Here is a 27460-nt window from a genome sequence, read left to right as displayed (position 1 = left end):
GAAAGCTTTAAGTAGAAACTGCTGTACTAATGTGAAGTTCATGAAAAACTAATAATGAAAAGAATGTGGGTATTACTTGGAGCGTAAAATTGTTCCTCACAAGTACATTTTTATGCAACTGGCTACATTTTAAATTCAGTGACATCCGTTAGGTTAAGGACTGCCAGCATAGATGAAAAACAAGTACATAAAAATATAGAAAGTAAGACTTACAGTTATGCTCTTCACAACCTCAGGCATTCTAAAGTGCTTTACAGCCAGTGAAATGTAGTCACTCACAATGTAGCCATTTTGCACACAGTAATAATCAATCTGTTTTTCAGTGATGTTTGTTGAGGGATTGTTCAGGGAAGAACTCCCTGTTCTTCCTCAAATAGAACATAGACTATTTTACTCTCATCTGGCAGGGCAGAGTGTCAGCTCAATGACTTCAAAAGATGGCACCTTTGACATTGCAGCACTCCCTCAGTACTGCACTGGATTGCCAGCCTGGATTATGTTCTCAAGTCTCTGGAATGGAATTTAAACCACAGCTTCTGACTCTGAGGCCACTACTACAAAGCAACAAATAAAAATGACTAAAGCAAATAAAAACCTGCAGACCCTTGTGTCTGACACCTTTGGAGATCTATAGAATTTACTGGCGTTATTGTGTAGTGGAAATTGATCATTTGGAATTTGTAAGTGGTGATATGTTTTTGTCCAGAATCATGCTGAATGGTGGTCAATTTTAACTCACTTTGCACCCAAGTGTCAGAAACCAGGCAACTACAATGAAATGGGGGCATATCAACCCCTTTCCTGCCATGATCAGGCCAATCATTGTAAGTTGTAACTGGCAAGGACATACAGTGAACGTTGTCAGACACTGCATTAAATACATATGCAGGTAGCCAGGGTTGGAAGAGGCACAGCAAAGTTGGGTTTTTACTGTTTTTTATTGTTTTTGAGATAGGTGTTCCACCTGGGACTATAAGGAAGCTATCAGCCTCCATATTTTGGGCTTCCCCGCCTCTCTCAGCCAGGATTGCCCTCTGTAAGAACTTGCCTTGTGCCAGGGACAATTTTCCCCTGTCCTTGGTGGTAGCCTTCTGATGTTTGACATTAATAGGTTGGTAACTGATTCCTGCTAACTCCCTGGCTCTTCTGGTCAGCAGATGAGTACGGTACACCTTAATCAGATCCTGCTGCTAAAATTGACAGAACCTTCCTGCTTCTGATCCCTCACCGCTCACACTTCTCTCACCCCCAGGAGTTAAATCAAGTCCCATTTTGTTTTAGACAATTCACAAATACTGTTAGAGAAAATATGTAGGGTCCCAATGAAAGTGGAATATACACCTGCCTTATAGGGAATGGTGAAATTGGTCATAACTTAAACTACTCTGGAAAACTGATCAAGGTGTATGGCTGGCAATTAAGGTTGTAAGATCCAACTAATTAAGCATGGAGCATTTCCACACATTGTGACACTAGGGATGGCTGAGTTTGACATCTCTTTCAATATCTAAAGCTGCAAACTCTGCACTGTTCCATTAAATATATGGCCAATGCTTCAAAATCAACGACATCCAACTGGAAAAATCCATTCAACTTGGATGTCAAACTGAACAAAACTAATGATTCCACGAAGATAAGAAATGAGGATGTAAAGAAAGCAGAACGTTGCCTCAATTCTCTTCAATCATTTTCTGCAAGAAGAAATTTATTTGAAGTCTCCAAATTATGTTTCTTATTAGCTCACCATTGTATCATTAATAAAATGAATAACATCAATCAACCAGTTTACATGACACCTGAGGCCATATTTTATAGCCCTGTCATAGCAAGGACAAAGGTGGAAAATGTACGAGCCATTCAAAGCTCCATTGACCTCAGCAGGACTGTAAAGTCTTAGTGGTGGGAGGGTCTGTAATATTCACCCCTGGTTTTACATTTTCACCCTTAGTAAAATTGGACGACGTGTAGAACAGTTGGCCAACTGGATCATATCAATTTGCCACCAGATGACTTCGGTTAAAATTACCCCTTACCTGTGGTTGATTGATGTTGTTTGTTTTATTAATGATACAATGGTGAGCTAATAAGAAACATAATTTGGAGACTTTAAATAAATTTCTTGCAGAAAATGGTTGAAGAGAATTGAGGCAACGTTCTGCTTTCTTTACATCCTCATTTCTTATCTTTGTGGAATCATTAGTTTTGTTCAGTTTGACATCCAAGTTGAATGGATTTTTCCAGTTGGACTTTGTTAATGTTGAAGCATTGGCCATATATTTAATGGAACAGTGCAGAGTTTGCAGCTTTAGATATTGAAAGAGATGTCAAACTCAACCACCCCTAGTGTCACAGTGTGGAAATGCTCCATGCTTAATTAGTTGGATCTTACAACCTTAATTGCTAGCCATACACCTTGATCAGATATGTTTTCCTCAATGCTGTAATGATCAGAGTGACAGGACCCCTAGAGATGACATTGAAAAAAAGATCTGCGCTCTCAGTAGTTGAAGAAATATCCCAGAGATGTAGTGGGATGTGGTTGATTTAGTTAGTCATCCACTGAAGATGACAATGCAACATTCTGATATATGCAAACATCATCCTTTTAAATACAATGTAAAGACAGCTACATAATATCAATGGCAGTTTGTGTTGTACAAACATTATATTGTTGTCTTTGATCTAAAAACGCACGACAAACACATGTTTTATTGAAGCAGACAAGTGGAAAATTACTCTAGATTCCCACCGAGAAAAGATTCTCCTTGTAAAGCAGTAAGGTTCATCAGTGGGGCACAACCTGACTGTGGCACTTTATTAACTTTACTGGAGGACTGTTTGTAGTCAAAGCAAATAGCTTCATGTACATCATGGTTTTAAAACCAGCTATTGTGCGGGAGAGCGATGTGTTTTCTCATTAGTTATGTTGTATTCCAAACTGTCAGTCGGCATTAACTCAGTGAATGTAGACATCGACTAACCAAGGGATGACCTCCCGCTTAAAATGCTACATTTTGCCTGATTGGAGCCCACAGGGTAATCATTGGGTCATTAATATCATTGCTTGTGTTTGTGACTGAATGGTTTTCAAAAGTGAAAACCACTGGATTGAAACTGGTTGATTTTAATGCTTCAGAATTATTTTCTGATTAACCCTTTGATGACCAACTGGCCTTTAATTTCTATGTAGAAGCCCAAAATCATTATCGGATTACAAAGTTACTGATTCAGATGATACTAGAGCATTAAATGTACTGGTTTTCAGAAATACTGGTTCTAGATGATCAAATTCAAGGATTTGCGATCCATTGCTTTCCAACCATTCATTTTATAATCGGGAAATTGTGGGTAAGGAAAGCTTGATTTTCTGATTTGCTTTCTTCTGTAATTAATTTGGGTATATGTATTTTTTAGAAATGATAATCTGTGCATTTGTTTCCAAAATAGCAAAACTGTTCACAAGATAAATATTTGGGTCTTGATTTTGCACCACATGAAACAAACGCATAGGGTGGGATTTTCCAGCTGCGCTTGCCCTGAAACCGGAAAATCCCACCCGAGGTCAATGGACATTTCCATGGTTTGCCCCTTGCCCGCTACAATTCTTGTGGCGGGCGAAACGGGAAAATTCACCCCATTGACGTTGAACGTACTCATCAAAATAAACTTGTCTGTTATTTATGCATTAACCCACTTCTTTTAAACATGTTATTGCCTTCACTGTAAACAAACAGAACAAGATTAAGCATTTATTAGTATCCCACAGTGTGATTTCAGGGTCTTTACTTCAGAGAGAGAGATGATTTCAATTGTTATGTTGTAAAACATGACCCTCATAACCTTATATCTTTACTATTGGTCATCAATATATGTTCAATCAGGAGAATCATTCAAGAGGGAACTGGGTCAATTTTTAACTCAGTATGAAATGATGGACTATAGCTGACTTGGGTAAAAGAGAGGAAATGGGCAGAATAGATTTTTTTGGATCTGAGATCTTAGTTTTTATTCTGTAATGTCTGTAACACAATTCTGATGAAGCAACTAGGTACATTTTCAGATTGTGCACTCTAGTCCATTAACAGTTACAATTTGGAGTTTCAGAACATGGCATTGAAATAGACAGAACTGGTTTCCATCTTTATACATGCCCTCAGTGCACACAGTCTGTGTAAACCCCCCCTGCTAAGAAACAACTCGGCTGTGGTTCACTTAAGCTTATCAGGGCTCCTGCTAATGAGAAAAATATTCCCTAGGAGGCTTGGAATCAAGCACTGAATTTGACTATCAGTTTGTGCTAACGTAGTTTGCATGGTTGTTACAATGGCCACCGTCACATCAATACTGTCACATTCAAATGGATTCCTGTTGCAATGTCAAAGATGACAGTGATGGAGAATGCAGTACTCCTTTCAATCGGCACATATGCTGTTGAGTAAATTACTTGTACGATAATTAGAATCACACGCTTAGAGAATTTGCCAACTTGTGCATTTAACCACAGTGCTTAGCTTGCACCTTGATGGTTGCTGGCTCCCTCCCTCATGAATCCCTCTCCGCCACTGATAACGTCGAACAGCTTAGGCCATGGAATTCTGTATTTCCCATCCTAATGCTGTCTGTAGTCAGCCAGCAGGAGGTGTGGTTGAAGCAGGACAAATGATCACTGCCAGCCCTTCTCAAAAGCGGCTGTTTCTGTGAAGCATTTCATTTAGCAGCCAAACCGACAGCTAAGAATCTAAAGTGGAACTAAAAATCAGACGCATTGTGTAAAAGGAACAATGATTGTATCTTGTCATTTTAGCCTAAGAATGAACTGTAACATTGGAAGGAGCTTATCTTAAATCTACAACAGCATCTCTTTCCTGTTTAGCCATCAGCCAAGACAAGTTGGACCGTCTCATCTAAAGAATAAGAGCCTAGAAATTCTGGCATCTTTTCGGCAGAGAAATAGTGCCATCTGTGTTGGGCAAGGCATTGGAGATGAAACCTGAGGTCATTTATCAGGAATCAGGATTAATTTCACTCCTGCATTTTGAAGCTATAATGTAAAAGATTAAATAACGCATTGGAAATGGCAAGGTGCTGCCTGTCCCTTTTTTTGTGACAATTACTTTATACAGGGTACTATGTTTCTAAAAGATGATTGGTTACTTTGGCTCCTGTCTCTCCTTTAGGGAGGCAGTGCTGTTTGTAAAGAAACAAGACAATAGTTTTGAGCTGATAAGTACCATTACCTTTTAATTTCAAAAGTCCAAACTCCTTTGCCCCAGTGAAAATACTGTCAGTGTGTAACTGCTGCTAGCATTTGATCCTTCCTGAGAGCTATAGGGTGTTGTAACAGGCATGGGAAGTGTCCTTCTCAACACACTTTCTCTTTGCCATGGGCAACGTTTGAAGCTTGTATTTTGGAAGACAATCATAGCCCCTAGAATCTGTGCTCATTAAATCGAGACACTCGAGTTTAAAGAATTCCTTGTCGTCCTTGAAGGACCTGGGCATAATGTGAGACAATTACTGCGGAGCTTGTTGCTTCCATTTCAGATAAGTGGCCTTATTGATGAAGGGGGTGGGGGAGGTGAATACTATATTCTCATGCTTACCAGTAGAACGTTAGTCTTTGTGAGCTGATTTAAAAAAACCTGCCAGCATGAGGAATATTCATAGGCACCCACCATGCTTTTGTTTAACAGTAAAGGGAAATCTCCCAGATGGAGAAAGACGACTGCATAAAACTTGACATGGCACTGACCTTTCCTGTTAGTTAGACAAATCAAGTTACCCCCGTCAAGCGACCCACTGTGTTAAAGGCTCTGTGGTGTCTTATAAAATAACGAAACAAATGAGAGCTGGAAAATCTTTAATTCTTTTAGTTTTCGTGTTAATTTTTATTTGACTGGCAAAAGTTTTTCCTATCTAATGAAGATGTCGATTAAAGTACCCCTCTTGAGATGCAACAGTATTCTGACAATGTTCCCATCTTGCTCAATGTTTAGGGACTGTATAAAAAAGGCAAAAATATTGGATCAATGCCAATGCATTTTATGACAGTTAATAAGTGTCATAACTCAAGGAGGCACATTAAAAGTACTGCTGACACTTGAATGTATCATAATTAATTTTGTTGTGAAAAAACATTAGATCCACTGCTCGTCGATGTTTTATTAAGTGCATGGCTAATTAGCAGAAAGCATTAAACTAGAAAGGGCCCTCATTTGTGCCTTCCACAGTCTTGAAGATAGAGAATAGAAACCTGGTTCCTTTGCCGCCAACAGAGTGGAGATTCCTTTAGCATTCTTCAGCAAAGTGTTCTATTCAGCAATTCATCAGTAGCATGTAATCCAGTTACTCCACACCTAGTCCCGGTCCCTATAAAATTATTTTTACATCATCTCAGGCCAAACAGAAGTGCATTTTGTGGGACATACAAAGAAAATAGAAACGTGTTTTCTTTTATTCATCAGGAAAAAGTGAAAAGGGATTACAAGTGGTGCAGCTCAATGGGGCCTTTTTCCACAGTCTGCTTTACAAAGGACTGATTTTTGGGGGAGGAGCCCTTGTCCTTCCTGCTCCTTGTTGCAGCAAGCTTAAATGTTACATTTGATTTATTTCCACCTTTTGTGTGTTTAAAAAGCTGGAGTATTGTCCTTGAGATGTCATGAGAAGCTGATGTTAGATAAATAAATGTCGTTTTACCAAAACCACATTTGATCTGTGATCCATAAGTCAATTTGATAAATGTAAAAACCCATCAACTGCTGATCTGTGTCTTGAGCTTGACTAACGCACAAGACTAATGATTGATAGAATACAAACCACTAAGCACAGAAATTTGAACAAGGGATCAGCTTTCCTTTTGGATTTTCTTGGGTGAATAAGTGAATGCTGTGATTTTTATCCTTTTGGGCTGGTCTCGAACTAATTAACAGTTGCAGATTTGCTCTTTTCTTAACTGAGAGCATTCCAGTATTTTTTTGAAGAAACTCATTGCTATATTTATTTCTGTATAACAGCCTGTATAACAGCAAGCTTTTAATGTGACTCTACGGGCTTGATTTTCACTCTCGAGGCAGGTAGCAGGAGTTGGGAAAATTATGAGCTTGGCCCACCTGCCTCTGTGTGTGTTGACCTGGAAAAATGTTTGGAGGCAGCCACGTGGGTTGTTGAGGGCAGAGGCTGGCTTTTTTAGAGGGCTGTGGGACTTTGTCCCAGTTAAAGTAAAACCAGAAAGGTCCTCCAGCCCTCATCCATCACACCTGCTAAGCCCTACACACTCGACGTCACAAACATGCCACCTCATGCCCTCCACAGCGGCCGTCCATGCCCTCTGCACCCCCCCCCCCCGGTTTCATGTACAAGTCAGCTGTACTTCAGTAATCAGTGGTAATCTTTACAGAACTGGCTAGAAGTGACCGCCTACAGTGCTTGCCACATGGCAGAGTCACATAACTATGATAGTACAGTTAGTTAGGTAATACAGGTTTGCATTTCCAAAATCCAAATATCCCCTTTTCATAGGAAAAAGGGGGATGTCTATCTTTTTTATAACAAGCAAAAGACACATTTGCATGTATGACTGAGAGCTACCCAAGTTACCCACACTACACCCACTGTTCTCATGCATTAACAACTGTTTGTTCTACTAGTCAGTCTCTGAATATGCATTGCACAATCTTTAAACTATGTAGGTTTCTTAATGGAATGCATGCATGTTGACATTGACTGTTTGTCTGGGTGATGTTCTTTGTCCAGATAGTGCCATTTCTATGGCCCTTGTTGACTTGGTGACTTGTTCCACTGTGGGACTCGTGGACTTCTGTGATTGATGCAAGTGCGCTACTCAGCTGGTGAGATCCCTCCTTCCTGACCATCCATTGCTGCGAAGGAACTGCTTTGCTCGTTGTTTGGATATGCCTACAACTGGGCGAGTATATATGGTTGTGCACTCCACTATGTATGATCAAGGTGACAGTATCTCTATGCATTCTCTGAGGGCTGACTCCCGTTGAGTGCATTGAAAGTTTGCACCTGCCAGTTTGGCAGTCTTGTGAAACTGAAATTTGTCTTTCTGTAATTTCACTTTGATCTTTTCACTCACCTCTGTTAATACCTCTGCTTTCAGTAGTTTTTTTGCTGTTGAAAAAGTAGTTTGCATGTGGACAGGACTATTTTCTTGTTGAATTACTTCATTTACTTTCAGTTGGTGCATTTAATTGCACTGGCATGGCCTACAACCATCTTGTGGGTTACTTGAATATTGTCTTCCTTTTCCTCGCTTTGAGGTCTCTTTCTGCTCCTTCCTTGAAGTCTTTTAGTGGCCCTTTCTCTGTTGGCATATTCAAGGTTACCAGCCCAAGCTTTAGACTTGCTCCGGCTGAGATGAGTGGCTGTTGCATCCCATCTATTAGCTGGAAGATATTAAGATCTTCTTCCTTACCATTGCATTACGTTGTCAGACTAATTCATCTTCTTAGTATGAGTCTTGTGCCATCAAACAGCCTCTATCTTACTTTCGAGCACTTCATTTTGGATCTGCATGTTGAGCCACTTCACACAGACCTGTGAAGGTGATTATGTTGCAAGATGCACCAGTATCCATCTGACATTTCCTGTTTGCATAGTACTCTTCTTCTGATCATCATTGTAACAGTCACAAACCATTTGTTGCCTATTGACTTGACTGAACCAATCTTATTGTATTGTGTATAGTTCTTCATCAGACTCAGCTGCTGATAACTCTCCAGTGACCATCTGTATAGGCTTCTTCTGTTTTTTTCTGGTCAAACAGTCATGTGTAAAATGATTTTGCTTCTCACTTTCCCCATGCCGGACAATTCTTCTTTAACTCTACGTGCTGTGCTCTGCAGTATTTGCATCCTGCCCTTCGTCTGCGATTGCTCAGCTTTTTTGGCTTGTACCATCTCTCAGCATAATGCATCTCCTGGTCTGCTCTGCCAAACATATGCTTTAGTTGTTGATTCACAACTTCTGTGTTTTGATCCATGTCCATTGCTTTAGCCAGTTTCTCAGCTTTTAGTAGATTTGCTCTCACCGAGGGGTCTCTCTCACCTTGGACCAATCGATCCTTAATCAGATCATCTCTTAGTTATTCAAGTTCATTTGATTCTGTTAGCTGAGTTACTGCTATGACTTTCAACTGTCTCATCTTTACTCTGAACTCTAATATTGAACACCATATTTAATGTGCATTTAAAGCTTTCAAAATATCTGCATCTATTTTCTTTGCTCCTCTGGTATACACTTTGTAACAGTCCTCCCTCAGCAGTGTTAACAGTATAGTTACTCTTACCTTTTCCAGCTTGTTAATTAAGTCTGTTGCAATCTCATAATTTTGCCTTTCTAAGTGGAAGAACTGCCAATTCTGCCACATCACTGTTCATTTTGACTAGAGATGGAATTCGGAAGTTTACAAAGTTTGCCATGATTTTCTCAGCAGCTTTTGGCCGATTCTGCCAAATGCACCTTCCTGCATTCTTGGGTTCCCTGCTTCTTTTGCAAGTTTCAAACCATTTTTTGCCACTATCCTCTGACACGTTTCATGTATAAGGATGGCTGTACTACTTCAATATATAATCAGTGAGAGTCTTTATTGAACTGGCTGGAAATGGCAGCCTCATGCTTGCCTCATGACAGAGTCACATAACTATGGCAAGCTAGTACAAGTCAGGTAGTACAAAATTGCATTTTCCAAAACCCAAACACTCCTCTTAACAAATTATGCACCCACCCAGTCCCTATGGCTCTTCATGCCCCCAATATCAAGTTATGCCACCCCAAACAATCCCTTTGGCCCTTCATGCTCCCCATGCCAAGCTATTTCACTTCTATGCCTATTCACTCACTATATACTGTACAGAACCAATGAACCATTAGTGGCAATAGGATGTGTAAAACAAACCTTTTTTAAAAAAAATCTGCCATTCATAATTTTCATTTTTTTAAAAAGATACTACTTTTTACTGCAGACCAATAAAAGTGTCAATCATCCAGACTCTTAAAAGTAATAATTGCAGAAACTGCAAGCACTTGAAACCTCTACTACCTTGTGTAAATAAACATTGTGAAATTGACAGCATAGATTGGAAAATCAGAGCTGTCAACCAAGCAATGTTTTCTTTGCGGCTTAGGTGTTCTACTGCTGTAATAGATTCCTGGGCTTTCAGCCAAGTCTCATGGTATCCTCAGCTGGGATGTGGAGATGCCAGTGTTGGATTGGGGTGGGCACAGTAAGAAGTCTCTCAACATCAAGTTAAAGTCCAACAGATTTATTTGGAATCACGAGCTTTCAGAGCACTGCTCCTTCCCCAGGTGAGTTACTGTTCTCAGCTGAGTCCAGACAACCAAATTTTACACAACGTGATCCCAAAAACAGCAAAAAGATAATGTCCAGCTAATCTGTGGGTTGAGGGGTAAATACTGGACAAGACACCAACAAGATGGGCGGCACGGTAGCACAGTGGTTAGCACTGCTGCTTCACAGCTCCAGGGACCTGGGTTCGATTCCCGGCTTGGGTCACTGCCTGTGTGGAGTTTGCACATTCTCCTCGTGTCTGCGTGGGTTTCCTCTGGGCGCTCCGGTTTCCTCCCACAGTCCAAAGATGTGCGGGTTAAGTCGATTGGCCGTGCTAAAATTTGCCCCTTAGTGTCCTGAGATCTGTAGGTTAGAGGGATTAGCGGGTAAATATGTAGGGATATGGGGTTAGGGCCTGGGTGGGATTGTGGTCGGTGCAGACTCGATGGGCCCAATGGCCTCTTTCTGCACTGTAGGGTTTCTATGATTCTATAAGAACTTCACTGCTTTCCTTCAAAGGAAAACTGTTGGATCTTTTCTGTCCATCTGAGGAAACAGATGGGGCCTCAGTTTGATCATTAAAGGACAGGACATTTGTCAGTGCAGCCCTCCATCAGCACTGGTGTGCCAGCATAGACTTTGTGCTGAATTCTCTGGAGTGGGATTGGAACCCATAACTAACCTTCAAAAGTCCAAGGCAAGAGTGCTACCAATGGAGTCACAGCTGACACTTTAGGTTGACTTCAACCAGCTCATCTGTGCGCTGTGTAATTGCTCAGGGGATTTTCTTTTAAAGGCCTTTTACTTGTGCTCCATGCTACTGTATGGCAATAATTGATCAAATGCTGACTTCAGCTGGCCAATATGCAGTCGTGGTTTGCTTTTGAATGTTCACGATGCGTTCACCTTCCTGAATAAGTGTTAATGTTACACAGATTCTCTCAGCTCAGTTCCACATGGATATCATCAGAGAATTCATTTGAGAAAATGAGTTAAAAATAGATAAAAAGGAGCCATTCGCTGACTCTACAGCTGGAGATTTTCAAATTTAATTTTGTTAAAAAAATAAGCCTTTTGTAATGCAAACTATTTCCATTGAATTTTCTCTTCCTCTCCCCTGCTTTTAATTTGCCTGCTGTGAATAGTGTGAACTGGCTCGAGCTACTCATTACTTTTGAAAGAAAGTATCCGTTCTCCTGTGATTATTTTAGGGGAGAGTGAGAACCTCTTTGCTGCATTTCAGCCAGTGTTCTCTCCAAAACACCACTAAAATCTGAGTTCTGGCCTCTTATAATTGGCAGGGCCAATGCTGAATTCACAAAGGCAAATGCACCTCGGATTGAACTGTTAAATTGTGAGGAAATGGGGGCAAGGTTTAAGGCTGCATTTTGCATGAACTATCAGCAGCAGGTAGAATATCGTGGCTGATCTGAGTCAAGATGTAAAAGTCAACGCATTAGTGGCTTTGCCTTCTATTGATGAGATACTGGAGGAAGAAGCAGGGCTGAATCTGTTATTCCTCTTCGAGCTCTGATCACTGGCAGTGGATACGACAGTATCGGCACAAATCCAACAGCTTAATTCATCATGTGATTAAAGCAAAGCAATGTTACTGACCTGATAGACCAGTGATGGCTGAGACCCATGCTCTATATGAAATACAGTCAGTCCCTGGAGAAGCAGCGTAATAATGATCAAATGAAGACATATTAAAATGTAATATAACTTCCCTTCCGTTGAGCTTTGGGAAAATATCAAATCCAGAAGCAATGCTTGTGTAAGTGCATTCAGCTTCTACTCATTAATTCATGTCATCAGCCTATTTTAAACTTGTGCACAATTTTGATGAGAGCCTTGTAACAGTGGCTATAGTCCTTGCTATTTTTGACAGGTGCCACAGCTAGATAAACATTATGAAGCCAATAGTGACATTGTTCTCCTTGGAATTGTGATGCAAATCATTCTACCCCCAACCCCATCCTCCCCGGTCTGAATATAAATCTCCATTCCTTTCCTTCAAGGTTGTTATTAGATCCTTGTGTGTACGAGCACCACCATCATAGGGAGATATAAAGTGAAAACATAGCACGCACTAGCAAAAATAAGGTATAGCTGCTTTCAGTTTAGGTTACTTCGGCAACCTTTGAAAGCCATGCATTAGTCTGATGGTTTGTGCTGGTTTAATGCAGTCATGACTCAGACAGGAAGGATGCTGTTGTATGCCTGATCTATTGACTGTCAGATTAGCTTCACTCACTGTTGCAAGTTATTGTCATTCAATATTTGTTTTGACTAAAATAACAGTCAGATTTTGATATATTGATTAAAAACATGGAGTAGGCAGTAACCTGCACTGCAAATATAGCATTTCTAGCTCCTCAGCACCATTTTCCTTATACGAAGCTGTTGAGATTTAGCTGGATGAGCAGGCAAAGCTCTCAACCTGAAAATCTCCCATCCAGCTTTTTTTCCGAACTCTGTATTGCAGAAACAATGAGACATTATTTTGAGATTTTATTATTACTGCAAGGTGGCATTCAGCTGTCATTTACAGCTGATGGATGGAGCTCAAGTTTCCCATAATCCTACACAAAGCACTCATGGAATTAAGCAGTTCCAGGACATACGATCAAATGCTAGTTTCAGTTTATTTTGACTGCAAGAAGGTGCAGTGCTGCTCCCTTGGCTGTGAAATATGGATTCACCTTGAGAAGCTAATGATTTTTTTTCAAGCCACTCCAGTGTCACATTTTACTCTGTAGAATAGGACGCAATATGAACTCGCTGGCACTTAGAAGCCAAAACCACAGAGGGTTAATTTACAGTATTTGTTTTCAAAGCTCTTTTTCAAACAACATGGTGTGTTACACAGTTGACCTGGGAGGTGTGTTACACAGTTGAAAGGTGTTCTCAAGTTGAGAAACAAAACTTCAAAAAAGGCAGAGGTGGGGGGTGATGCAGTCGGTGTGTGCTTAGCGATAGGCCTCCTACAGCTGCAGTCTATCGAGAATACTTTGCAGTTGCTCTTGTGTTTGACTTACACACATAGCTTTCAACAGGTACTAATGACATGAAGCTCTGGCATCCTGAGCATCACCAGCTGATTTGTCTCTTTTGGTAAGCATAAAGTGCAGGTTTGCAGTGGGAAGCTTTGCTTTTAGCTTGACCTCGTGCAGCTGGAGGTGTGAGGTGATAGCTTGACAGCCCCTATGAATGTTTCAAATAATTTCCTCAAGCATCCTTGGCTAATTGTCAGATTAATTATGTGGATTGGGTTGTGATGTGGCTCCAGCTAGGACTGTCAGACTAACTTCAGCCAACAGTCTCTTTATTCTTTATCCAACATGAGTTTTGAATTCATAACGGATTCCATCTCCCCCCCCCCCACTCCCAACATAGAAATTTCATGGGGAAAATGCATTGAGAAACTAGACATCATCTGAAGCAAACTTCACGGATCCTTTGAGATTGTTGAATGTAGAATTGTTCATTTCTTTGTTACTTGACCTCAAAAACATGCCAAATTATGCTGCACTTTCTACCAATAATTCTTTCATACATTTTAAATAGAGTGCAATCAAGCAATCTTGCCAAGGTGGTTACTTTGCATACTGGCAGCCTGAGCAAAGCACAGTTGTGTTTCTCTGCCCGATCCCATTTCACAGCCAACACATGGTAACTGATTAAGATGACAGGCTTTAGGTTGTATCTGTGACGCCAACTAGGATGAAGGGAGGTGGGACAGGTTGGATTAAGGAGGGGGTATGGGGTAGGCTGAATGATGGCGGGGAGAGAAGCAAAACTATAGCCCCAAAATTAACTTGTATCAATAACCTACAAGCATTTAAATGCATTTGCCTAAAATTTGGTGGCGATGGTAACAATTTAACCTGGCGAATGCCTGCATGGAAAGTAATTTTAGTCAGACCTGTTAAGTGTTTGCATGCAAGTATTCCAAAATAATTTGGTGATCAGTATATGCAGAATAATAAGTAGATATGTGAAGGGTACGTCAAAGCCCAATATAAAATAATTAAGCACTGCAACTGCTTTTAATTGTGTTCTTTCATTTTTATATGCTATTGCTAATTAGGTCTGTATCAAGCTTCAAGGTGATCTGTCGTAACTGTTGCCCTTTGCATTCTTCTATACTGCCAAGAAGGCTCCCATTTGTCCCAGTTTATGGGAAAATGATACGTTTTCTTCATTAATTCTTAATTGAGCCTGGTCACATGCATATAGGTGCCCTTTCGTGGCTCAATTCATTAGCTAACCTATCACAACTGGCCTCAGTTAGGAATTCACCCCATTCACCCTGCCATACCAACCTCATTACCTCAGTGTTAAACTTACTTTAATTTAACCTATATAACCTGCTTTTAACCTATAGTTGCTCCTTGGTCTGCATTGCTTGGAATCTACATTTGGGAATTGGTGCTAGTGCCTCCACACCTCTTATCATTCTTTTCTTAGAAAAATGAATCTAGCCTAATCACATAGCTTCAGTTGGCTTAGACATGCATGTTCAATGTGACAATTGCCAACAATGTTCACAGGTGAACTCTTAACTAATTTATGACATTTGTTTGTCTACTTTGTAAATGGGCTAACACCATTAAAATAATGCAATGTCATGGAAGTGTGCTGAACCTGCTAGTATTCAAAGGGAATTTCTAGGTCATAGTTTGTATTCTTTATATTGCTTATATTCACTGGTGTTTAGAAAAATGAGAGATGTTTGCATTGAAACAGGTAAAATTCTTATGGGGCTTGATAGGTTAAATGTTGAGAACATGTTTCCCCTGGCTGGGGAATTTAAAACATGGGGTTACGGTCTCAAACTAAAGGGTTGACAATTTAGGACTGAGATGAAGAGAATTTTCTTCATTCAAATGATTGTTGATTTTTTTGAATTCTTTAGCCCAGAGAGCTATGAATATTCAAGTCAGAGATACATTTTTGGATACTACTGGAATTAATGGACACAGGAATGGTATAGGACAGTGAATTTGAGATAGATTAGCCGTGACCTTATTGAATGACGGAACAGGCTAGAAGGGCCATGTTGCTGACTCCTCCTATTAATGTATTTTTAGAATGAACTGAGTTTTAATAAAGTCCTTGAAGGCGTTATTTGGGTGTATCCATGCAAGTGCACTCAAAGAGTAATTAAATCTTCCCTCATAATCCAAATAAAAAGAAATCTACTTCATTTTTTAATTGTATTTTTTTGTTTGAACAGTGAGCCCTTCTGACACAGTGCTTTGAAGTTATTGTATTGGAAGGGAAATTAATTAATTTAAGTAGGTACATTTATTAACCCAAAGTGTTCAGAAAGCTTGTAATTTCAACAGCATGCACTAATTCAGCAACCTCACATTGTCAGGTGTTTTTCCCGCCACTCTAGGCTCAATGGTATTTTCAGCAGTCATTGCCATTAAAAAAATGTCAAACTGTGATTTCGTCTGCCCTATAAGTAAACAGAAAAGACCCTGCAGCACTACCTGAAGAAGAGCAGGAGTGTTTTCCTCAGTGTCTTGGCAAACATTTATATCTGAACCAATTTCACTAAAACAAATGATTTGGTTATTTACTTTATTGCTGTTTGTGGGAGCTTGCTGTGCACAAATTGGCTACCACATTACAACAGTGACTTTCATTTCAAAACTACTTTTGTGGTTGCAAAATGCTCTGGGACAATCTGAGATTGTGAAAAAGTGCAAATTATCTCTTCCTGTTTAAGTATCTTGCTTGAAAAAATGGATATGTAGAACACAAAATGAATATCAAATTCTTGTGCTATTTTATAAAAAAGCTAATGTGGGAAACTTACTTCAGGATAATACAATTTGTATTGTTTTATGTTTGTTATTCAAGCTTTGTAGTATTTGTTCCACCCTTTCTTGTTTCTGTTCTCAGAAGTATGTAGCTAGTTAACTGTTTAAAAACCAACACTTTTTCCTAGGCCCCCAAATAGATTGATTTATTAGTATTTTTGATCAACAAACTGAAAGGATCACATTTCAATAAAGATTTACTTTGGTATCTGAATGCTTTTCAAATAACTAATAGTCTTTGGAATTAGTTTCATAGCTTGGTTTCACCTGCCTAGCTATTGTAGGTGTACACCTGTAATCAAATGACCAGGTGGAGTGGCAGATAACATCTTTATTAGCAATTCCAGAGCCCTGTGCTTGCTCTTCTATGTTTGGGTGCAGTTTTAACAGTGATGTCCTTGGTGTTTTAGTCTAATAGGTCATAAAAACCGCTTCCAACATTGACAGGCCAGATTTACACACAAAATTGCTTCATGTTATTGATTTTTCCATCTAAAAGCTATATGTCTCCACAATTCTCCAAATCTGTTGATGTGGTGCCACATTACAGGCCTATTCTTAACCGTCTTTCAGAAGATTAGGTTTCGATAGCTGATGGATTACCGTGTTGCCTTAAGTGAATGGGGGAGGGGTAGGAAGTGGAAGTATTGAATAAAATGTTCTAATGTTCAGGTTGGTGGATGTAATATGTAAACTGTAATAGTGACTTTGTTCAGAAAATACAGGTTTTCTGCAGATGATATTGGATTGAATTTTGACTATTATACTTTTTTTTTGCATTTTTTTTCAGCAACATCAAATGGTACTTTGGAAGGGCTGGAAAATCGAGAAGGCGGTGTCTGCCAGACAAAAGCCATGAAGCTTATAATGAAGGTTGGACAAGGTAAGCGCTATCTCATCTTTCCCAAAGACAAGAACAATCATCTCTTTTCTCCACTTAGCTACAAACTGTTCATAACCATTATGACAAGAGGCACAATGCAGTCTCTTCATTATTGTGAAAATCAGCTGGCATCAGAAGTGAAGAGTACCCAATGCTTAATCATTGTCCAGTAATGATTCTGGAGTTTCTGAATCTCTGTTATAAAAGGATTAGGAGTGATCTAAAAGCTTGTTCTAAATTTGAATCAATATTTGCACTGTAAAATGAATTAAAATAATGTCTCTGGCCCTTTCTTTAGGCCAGTGAAACCAAGACATCAACTTGAGGCTATTGTGTTTTTAATTTCTGGAAAAAACACTTTACATTTTTCTGTTACCTGAAGATTTGAGAAATCAATTCAAGTTTTCAAATTAGAAGAATAGAAATTATACAATAACAGACTTGCATTTATCTTTAACATGAAGCAGATATTGCTAGAGACCGGAGACTTATTTGGTTAAATATTTTGAACATAACTAACTAAATAAGATTACTTCTCCCTTTATAATATCACTAGTTGATGGTAAATGGAAATTAATTCTGTTTCATTTAACACCCTTTCAGTTTCTAAATACAGTATGTGTTGACATTATAAATCTCCCTTACAGCTCGTATCATACACTTTCTATGTTAGTGTAGTGTCCATTTAGCATTCAGTCAGCACCCACTATTCAATTGAATTATCACCGACAAAGTCTTTGCTTGATATTGGTTGGCTTCTCTATGGCTGTTCCAGATATTTGAGTGGTCAGCATTTAAAACGGCCTAGTATCTGCAGTGCTATCAGGCTTAGTTCAGACCTAAGAAAGGGTCAATTTAAACGGTGACCATTGTTTCTCCCTCAAGGGTTGTGCATACAAGAGCATCTTAAAAAGGTAAACCAAGCAGAACAGTGCTGCTGCAAAAGTGAAAGTTTTAAATCACTTCGTTATCAAGTAAAATACCTATGCGTTGCAATGAATTGCTTATCACCTCATTTTGCCAGGACAGAAAATACACTCTCATTTTGTTATCACTAGAAATTCTGCTGGTTCATTTGATTTAAGTCCTAAGCTGTAAATAAAGATTTTTTTAAAGAACATTACTGTTCATCAAAGTGACTTCCAAAGTGTTAAGCCAATAAAGCTAAAAGCAAACAGATTTCACTCCAATCGTGGCACCTGGAGTCTGCAATACCTTAATGTGGGTTGCTTGAGAAGTAAAACATCAGTGTTGAGGGATGTTCCCTTTGTCTGACTGAGGAAGGTATCTCAACGTTACGGTTTGTAACTGAAACAACCTTTTTAAAAACTTTTTAGATGCAAATTCTGTGGGAGGAAACGAAAAACCAACCAGCGCTCCTGAAAAAGGACGGGATGGCATCACAACCAAGCCCACCCAAAAGACCGAGAGTGAAGGTAACCATCTAGTAGAAGCTGATTATAAGGAAGATACCTCACCTGTGAGCTGGAGTTGTGGAACTTCTTCCATCTGCCTGAAAAGCCCATGTCATGTACAAGTGAATCATGAGGGTCATTGGCAAAAGTGAACAAATGGAAGGAGTCCTTTGTGGCGATTATGAGGAGCATGACTCCTGTTTGAGACTTAAATGCATCTTTATACCATAAGATATAGGAGCAGAATTAGGCCATTTGGCCCATTGAGTATGCTCCGCTATTCGATCATGGCTGATATGTTTCTCAACCCCATTCTCCCACCTTTTCCCCGTAACCTTTGATCCCCTTACCAATCAAGAACCTATCTATCTCTGTCTTAAATACACTCAATGAACCAGCCTCCTCAGCCTTCTGTTGCAATGAATTCCACAGATTCATCACCCTCTGACTGAAGAAATTCCTCCTCATCTCAGTTCTAAAGGGCTGTCCCTTTACTCTGCTGCTGTGCCCTCGGATTCTAGTCTCTCCTACTAATGGAGACATCTTCTCCATGTCCACTCTATCCAGGCCTTTCAGTATTCAGTAAGTTTCAATGAGTTCCCCCTCTCATCCTTCTAAACTCCATTGAGTGCAGACCTAGAGTCCTCAAACACTTCTCATACGACAAGTCTTTCATTCCTCGGATCCTTCTCGTGAACCTCTTCTGGACCCTACGAGCCACAACTGTTCACTACTTAGTTTGGCTCAATTTTGTATGTATGTGAAGTGCTGCTCAAATGGGACATTTGCACTCTGGTTCAGGCTAATCAGTCCATCATTAGTTACAGCCACACTCCTCTGCTGTTTCCCCATAGGCTTGCAAATGTTTCTATTTCAAGTATACATAAACATTCCTTTTGAAAGTTACTATTCAATCTACTTCCATCATTCTGTCGGGGAGTGCATTTCAGATCATAGCTTGCTGCAGACAAAAAAAAACCTCATCTCTTGATTCTGAAGATCTTACATCTGGGTTACCCAGCCTCCTATGAGTGGAAACAGCTTCTCCTTATCTGCTGTATCAAATTTCCTCATCATTTTGAGCATCCCTTTTAAATTTCCCCTTAACCTTCTGGGCTCTTAAGAAGAATAATGGCAGCTTCTCCAGTCTTTCCAGATAACTGAAATCCCTCATGCTATCATTCTGGCAAATCTCCTCTGTACCCTTTCCAAGGTCTTAACCTCCTTCTTAAAGTGTGCTGCCCAGAATTTGATGCAATACTCCAGCTGAGGCTTAACTGGTGATTTATGAAGGTTTAGCATAACTTCCTTACTTTTGCACTCAATGCTGCTATTTATAAAGCCAAACAGTCAGCATGTTTTCTTAACAGATTTCTCAACTGTCCTCCCACCTGCCAAAATTTGTGTATGTGAACACCCATATCTTTCTGTTCCTGCACTCCACCAAAATTGTAACATCTATTTTACATTGCTTCTCCTCATTCTTTCTTACAAAATGTCCCCACTTCTCTGCATTAAATTTCATGTGTCTGCTCATTTCACCAGCCTACCTATGTTCACCTGAAGTTGGCTACAATCCTACTCATAGTTAGCTACAGCGTTTGAAAATATACCTCCATCTATCCTTCTATGATCATACCTTCTATGATTGTCTAAGTCATTATTATATATCAAAAAGAAGGTATTGATCCGTACTCATTTCCCTCCAGTTTGAAGAAAAACCATTCATGATCACTTTCTGCTTTCTGTCACTTAGCCAATTTTGTTTCCATGCTACCAGCATCCACAGGTTTTAGTTTTGCTAACAATTCTATTATGCAGCACTTTAACAAATAATTTTGAAAGTATATATACATATGTCTGTTTTCATCAACCCTCCTTTATTTCATTGAAATTATTTCAATCAAGTCTGGCAGACAGACTTTGCCTTTAACAAATCTGTGTTGGTTGTCATTTATTAACCTGTGTTTCTCAGCAAGTGTGCTACATAATCAACTGCCTAGGACAATGACCCAGGTATTTAGTTATTTTAAATGGCTGTTTGTGGTCAATCCAAAAGGCTTCTTACTAAAAATCACCAGGTGCTTTTAAAACACAACTTCACTAAAGTGAGGTAGCACTGCACAAAACATTCAGCTCTAAAGGATAAAATTAACTGTCTGTACCATTGTGCAATAAGCAGTATAAACAGCAGTAAATCTAATGTTTTTCAATATTGTTTCTTCAACAATCATAAACTAGGACCATGAAAAGTGACAGGAGTGCACCACGTCACTCCTTCCACAAGATAGCTGCAGTGTATTGTAAACTATAGTAGGCCGATGCTTCACAGCACCTAGATCTCTGTCATAATTAGTGCTGTTTTTTGCACTTGGGTCAATTGTATCTGTTATTTCATTCTGATTGCCTATTCTTGACAAACTCCTTTACTCCTAATCCTTTTAGATTTTCTGTCTTTCAATGTTGCAGCAAAGTGAGCAACAATGTTTGCAATATAGCTACATTAAAATTAAAGAATGTAATACCCTAATTTGCATCCTGGAGAGTTTATGTTTTGAATAATTCCAGATGTTTGACAGATAATGAGAGCTTCTATGTACTGTGCTTTCAAGAGAGGAACGCCTTTAATTTCTTCCTGTTCTTCTTCCTTAGTGTGTCAGGCTAGCACTCAGCTGCAGCTTACAAGAATCAGTTTAATGTAAACATGATTGATTCCATCATTTCTATTAGCATGCCTTGCTTTGCCTCCGCTTCAGGAGCCTGTTACAGACCTGCTAAGTAGAATTTCTTTCAGAAGGGTTCATGTTGCTGTCTCTGGTTGTTAGTTTTTTTCAGCAGAAGAAGGCATGACCATGGGTGTATATTACAATTTCTCAAAGCTGTGACTCCCCACAGGGATCTGTTTATTATTTCAAGGATTTAAATCCATGTTTCAGACCTGTGAGCTTGCTTTACTTCAGTGTGTCAGTAAATCAATCAACTTTTTAGATAAGATAGTACCCTTCGTTTCTGTGAATGATCAGACTCCAGGCAGATTATTGATGAATTTAGTATCTATATAGTTTTATTTTTATTGTAGATCGAAAGTAGCCAAATACTTGAGGATGCGTCTCAGACTACAACTCTACCTTGGCAACATAAGTTCACTTCTGCCCTGTAGCTCAAAATTAGATCAGTTTCTGGGGAAATTGCATCATTCCAGCAAAGCGATTGTCTACTGGTAGCAGCTTTTGCTGTTACATCGGTAACCGTGCTGCCGCCATGTGAGAAGCCTCATGATACCAAGTCACCAATTATTAACCAATAAATCTAATTGGATATTCTTTATAAATAAAATACTGGAAACCTGAAATAAAAGCAGAAAATACTGGAAATACTTAGCAGGTCTGGCAACATCTGTGAAGAGAGAATCAAGACTAATGTTTCAGGTCAATGATCTTTCCATCAGGAGACCTTTCATCAGAAGGTTCGAATAGGTTCATTAGGTAGTACATCTAGCAGTCTGTCTACTAATTGAAATATTGCCATTTTGCACCACTAGTTACCAGAAACATTTCTCTCCCTTCTCTGTCTTTCCAAGTCTATTTTACTAATACTATAGTGGTCATTACTGTTCCGTACTTCCCAGAACTGAAGACTGCAATTAACCCAGCAGCCAGTCTTTTGGCGAATAGAATTGCAGATTTCCACTGTGCTTTTTGTGAGGACGTGCTCCCTGATTTCACTCCTGAATGGCCCAACTCTAACCTTAAGACTTTGCCCCCTTATTCTGGACTCCTCTATCATTTATCAGTCCTGTTGATTCCTTTTATAATTTAAAACAACTTGGTTAGATCACTCCTCAGTTTTCCATATTCAAGAAAATACAGCCATTTCCTGTGGGATTCCTATTTTCCATCAATCTTTCATTAGTCTTAAAATCTTCTCAAAGCCAGAAGATTGCCTTTGTTTTTTCTCTTGTCCTTCTCAGCTAGGCTCTTCAACTAGTCTTTGCAGTAAACAAAAACTGTAGAACTTGCAGCTCACTGAAACAGAACATTCCCCAATTTCAGTGAAGCCAATGGTGAAGTGCAACAGATGTAAACTTCTGGAAGAAAGTCGCCTGGTTACCAGCGCAACCCATTTGATGACACCAGGACATTTAAAGGAAGGGCAAATGGAGATATTTCATTGTAAATAAATTCTCACGGAAGTAGAGCAGGAGCAGATCCAGCCTGGCAGAGGAAAGAGATTACCAGAGAAGTGGATTTACAAAGATGGAACCTCAATACTGGCTATAAAGTTTTGATTCACAAAGGAAGAATGGCCATGTAAATTAATTTTATGGTCAGTCGGATTTGAAATTGCAAGCTAGATAAATACAGCAAGGCTTCTGAGTTTTAAAAAAAAAGCTTGAAAACACAGTCTCGTTCCTGAATGAATAGTCTGGCTTGTTTATCAGCATGTGGAATGACTAATACGTTCAGCACCAGCAGCAAAGGGGCTGCAGCTAGTCAGGCAGTATGACTAGGGACAATTGTCTTAAGGATTTACATTTTCTTACTCTTACCATACTGCCTCAGGCAAGCCTGCATCTGTTTTAAGTGAAGCTGTCAGCTCCATTTTTTTGCTACTGACTGATGAAGATTTATTAATAAAAGAAAGGGTCCAGGGATAACATGGTGTATGTTATTTTAAATATTCATTTCTGACCACTCGTCTTTCTATTTGGATAACCAATAGATAAGCTAATTTGCTTAAGTCTATTGTTTTTGAAGACCAAAGTCTTTGTTTTGATGGTCTGCTAAATCAATTGTTAAAAGAAATACTTTGTGCATTAATTTAGCAGTTATTTAATGATTATATATTGGATGGGATTTCCCAGTCCTGCCGGTGTCAACAGGGTTTCCCATTGTTCGTACCTTCTGCCACCAGGCAACCCGCGGCGGCGGCGGAAGGGGGGGAGGGGGTCACTATCAGCTAGACCTGAAGATCCCGCCAACAGCAATGGTCAGCAAATCCCGCCAGTGATCTTTGCAAGCTCTTCCTCCTTCAACAACTAGTTTTTTAAATACTTTTCCAATTCAATCAAATCCAATTCAGAGTCTCAACAAGTTGAGACATTTCAGATCCAGGCTGACCAGACAGGGCAAGCGACCAAACCACCCTGTCCTGGGCCCGATCTACATGAGCCAAGCTGATTGGAGAAGGGGGAGGTTCCACCTCCAAGACTTGGGCTCATTTGCATCTTAGCCAAAAGGCCGAGATGCCGCTTTTAAAAATTGCTTCATATGAAACATATGAAGCTTCAATGTAACCTAATGACCTCAACCAAGTGCAGCATCCTCTCCATACTACACTTGATCTTAGCCAAAAGGCCGAGAAGCGATTTAACAGCAGAATCACCAAACCTGCCTCACCACACAGATTGCTGGTTTGTTGCTTTAAATAATAACAAAATGGATGCCCTGAAATATTTGGAAACACAGAGACTGCAGCTTCAATTATTTTTCAACAGTCAAAGTTTTATTTAACAACATTTAATCCTAGGAGTGAAATTATAATTCTGAGAGATGATTTTAAAAAACTTTTGTTGAGAGCCAAATTATTCAAACAGTTCTTCTTTGCTTTCAGGTGGGACGCACTCTTTGAGTGGTGATAATAAACCTTCAACTGCACCCAGGGACCCGGACCAGGGCAGATTCCTCAGCCCCGACGTGGCTTTATTTGCAGGCATTGGATCGGGCTGTGTGATCTTCATCATCATCATCATCATGTTGGTGGTCCTGCTGTTAAAGTACAAGAGGCGGCACAGAAAGCATTCCCCGCAGCACACCACCACTCTGTCCCTTAGCACACTGGCCACCCCCAAACGGGGAGGCAACAACAATGGCTCTGAACCCAGTGACATTATTATTCCATTAAGGACTGCAGACAGCGCCTTCTGTCCTCACTATGAAAAAGTCAGTGGAGACTACGGACATCCTGTGTATATAGTTCAGGAGATGCCACCACAGAGCCCAGCGAATATATACTACAAAGTCTGAGCTGTCAGAAACTGAGGCTAGTTTGGGATCCTGAAGAAAATTCTTGGCCTGTTGCATACCTGGGTCTTCTGCTGAAATTAGTGGTGACTTTACTTTGCACCAGGATTGACTTTAAATGTGTAGGAGAATTAAAGGGGAAAATGAAAGCTTTGCAGGAAATTCAGCTGAAGAGAGAGTTGGTTAGTATGTATGGTCTGTGTAGGAATCTGCTTACAATAAAATAACAGGAGCAGCAAGCCGGAGAAAAGTTGAGTCAGGGACTCAACCAAACTGTTCCACCTTTTACTCTTACCATTAATTTCTGGACCATATGCTACAAACATACCAGGAAGCAAGAGGCAAAGGGATGTTTGAACTATCTATCACTGTATTTATAACTAGTAACATTTTAAGCTTTGGATATTCAGCAATAGAAAATAGTCAGTCTCCACTTTCCCTGGACTGTTGTTATCTTTTATAATAACCGGATTTCATAAATCCACCTCTGTCTTTGTTCGGTGCTTTTGATTTTTATTCCCTCTTATTGTTTTCCTGTTACCAGTATTACTTGTTAACCTGAAGGCCACTTTGCCTTCAAACACGATCACTGTAACATCAGGAAACTTCTCGAACATACCACGACATTAACTTGAATCAAACATCCTAGTCACCAGTGGTAGTATTTGCAAAAGCAGCCAAATGTAATCAGTCATCCAAAAGACGATAAATCATGTCCACATACATGCAGAAATCCTTCCAGTCATACATAGCACACATTAGTAATGAGCAGGAGACAAAGGAGTTCATCTGTGACGTTTAACTGCATTCGCAGTTGTATGCTGCTGCCTTTTTGAATCTGAAAAAGTGTAGAGATATAGATTATTTAGGGAGCATTTTGGTACTAAAAGTTCCAATATGTAGACTGGTAGACATGGTGACAAGCACAGTGCTGTAGGGCTGCACTTTAAATGAGCTAAAATAATTATTATGAGCAAAACTGAACTAGAGATAGAAAAATGAAAGGCCTCCATCTGCGTGGTGCTTTATTGAGATATTAAAGGGAAGGGCGCACATCAGTGAGAAGACACTTGTGGGCCAGGGATGATGTTTTTCAAGAACAGTGGTACAGACAGACTGAGGAAATAAATTGCCTTACAGTTTGCTTTGTATGAATAGACTGTGGAACAGTCTCCATATTACATGGTACAGCTTCTCTTACTGTTGCTGCCAACTTCAATGACCTTTAAGGCCTTACCCTTGAATTACTCATGAGACAAAAAAAAATCAAATACTATACCTAAAATAGGGAAAGAAGAAGAAGGAACTGAGTGATCAGATAGCAGACATGGAGAGCAGAATAATGTGGGCCAATTTTTGTAGTCAGAACTGCTCAGTAAGAATGCACAGTCAGCAGATGAAGATCATTTGAATATTAGACTATCTGGATGGTCATAACATTGCCACAAAATGTTTGGACACTTGCGTCTGGGAATGGAATCATGTTTCTATAAATAACAGAAATAAAAATAGAATCTTCTTAAGACTTCTAAAATAACATAAGCTGGGAAATCTCTTCTGCTTTATATTTCCAAGAACTGAAGGGCTTTTCAGCCTTGATCTATTCAGTTAACACACAGGCCTAATTTTTAGAAAATACTTTTCTTCAATTAATATTAAACAGTAGTAGCCTGGCACTGGAAATGTCTTTTCCAAAATCATCCTCATTCCTGCAGTGACTTGCAGGCTGTGTTATTAGTTACTGCGTGGCCCTGTCCAAACTGTGATGTCATGTAGTTTAAAATTCAAAGGATGTGCTGTGTGAAAAGACTGGGCTCAGGCATCCCAAAGGGGAACCCACAGAATGGTTGCCCAGCCTAATCCTTGAGCCTGAAAATTACATTGGCGACAAAAGTGAAACACTTTGCATGTACTTAGATCGTTGCCACGGCAATGAAGTACATTATATGTGCATCTGATTTTCCGCTATTTCCATGTAAAGTGTGCTTTTTGTAGGCCTTCGGGACAAGAGACATATTAGCAGAGACACTTCAGTTATAGGAGATTTTGTTTGTTCTTTATGAAATACTTTATGGGTATTCTGTGCCTGGTCTTTTTTTCTTTCATTTTAAACCAGATTCTGAAAACAGCAGGTGAATTTCCAATTTAAAAAAAAAATCCAACGTGAAGATTGATGGGATTTCTGGTTTATGAAAGGTGCAGTGGTTGTGTGTCCGATGTAGAGTAGGGCACTTTACACTGACCCCATATAGTTTGTCTTACTCGCCCCTCCCCACCAAGAGAATGCCACTGTAACCGTCTTGCAGACACATTCATCCCTATCACCTGGTTTTAGAATTTGCACCACACAGTAAACTGATGCTAGTTGTGAAGCTGTAAATATGTGGAATATTTTAATGTATAACGATTTGGGCAGGGAGGGAGGGAAGAGTTAAAATAGCCTTATTCACCTTTTTTAGCAACAGAAGTTCACAGCAGAGCATGACTTAATTTTCCTTAAAGTAAAATGTTTGTGTAAATAGAAGATTTTTTTTAAACAAATTCTAAGGAGGATGTTTTGTATAAAATCTGAATTTTTTGCAATGTATTTTTAGCTATAGCTTGTTTCCAAGGCAGTGTCATTCCCCTTTGCACTGTTTAAAAATGGAGAAAAAAGAACATTGGTAAGGTTACCAAATTGACCGCTGCATATTTGTGCCATGAATATTTATTTAATTGTTTCTTTGTCCAGTTTGTACACACAGTATTACGCTTGCTTTATGAATATTGAATGTTGCTTTCTCCTCATCTTTTCCCTTTTCCGTCTGCTTTTTCAACCATTTTCTTTTTTTGGAGCAGATTTAATTTTCACCTTCACTCCCCCGCAGTCCAAGGAAAAGCGAACAAAATTAAAATCACATTCCATAAGTCTGTTACAAACTGAAATTGTTTTTAAATAAAAGACTTTTTTTCCTATGGAAATTTGCCTGGGGTTCAATTTTTTTCTTCCT

At 39.5% G+C, this 27460-nt stretch overlaps 1 protein-coding gene and 1 pseudogene across 1 annotated transcript in view; one reads left to right on the top strand and one right to left on the bottom strand.

The window, feature by feature from the left end:
- The window catches only part of efnb2a (ephrin-B2a), a 63099-nt gene extending 35674 nt beyond the window's left edge, over positions 1-27425 (top strand). Inside the window, exons 3-5 of the mRNA XM_078221676.1 lie at positions 16940-17032; positions 18370-18468; positions 24061-27425. Coding sequence (XP_078077802.1) covers positions 16940-17032; positions 18370-18468; positions 24061-24473 — 605 coding nt within the window. The 3' untranslated portion in view covers positions 24474-27425. The remainder of the gene's footprint in view (positions 1-16939; positions 17033-18369; positions 18469-24060) is intronic.
- Positions 23612-23816, bottom strand: LOC144500192 (U2 spliceosomal RNA; annotated as a pseudogene).
- Positions 27426-27460: the final 35 nt, after the last annotated feature.

This window comes from Mustelus asterias, chromosome 10 (assembly GCF_964213995.1).
Source record: "Mustelus asterias chromosome 10, sMusAst1.hap1.1, whole genome shotgun sequence".
Taxonomy (NCBI): domain Eukaryota; kingdom Metazoa; phylum Chordata; class Chondrichthyes; order Carcharhiniformes; family Triakidae; genus Mustelus; species Mustelus asterias.
Note: the sequence above shows the minus strand (reverse complement) of the source record. Positions and strands in the feature narration are given on the sequence as shown.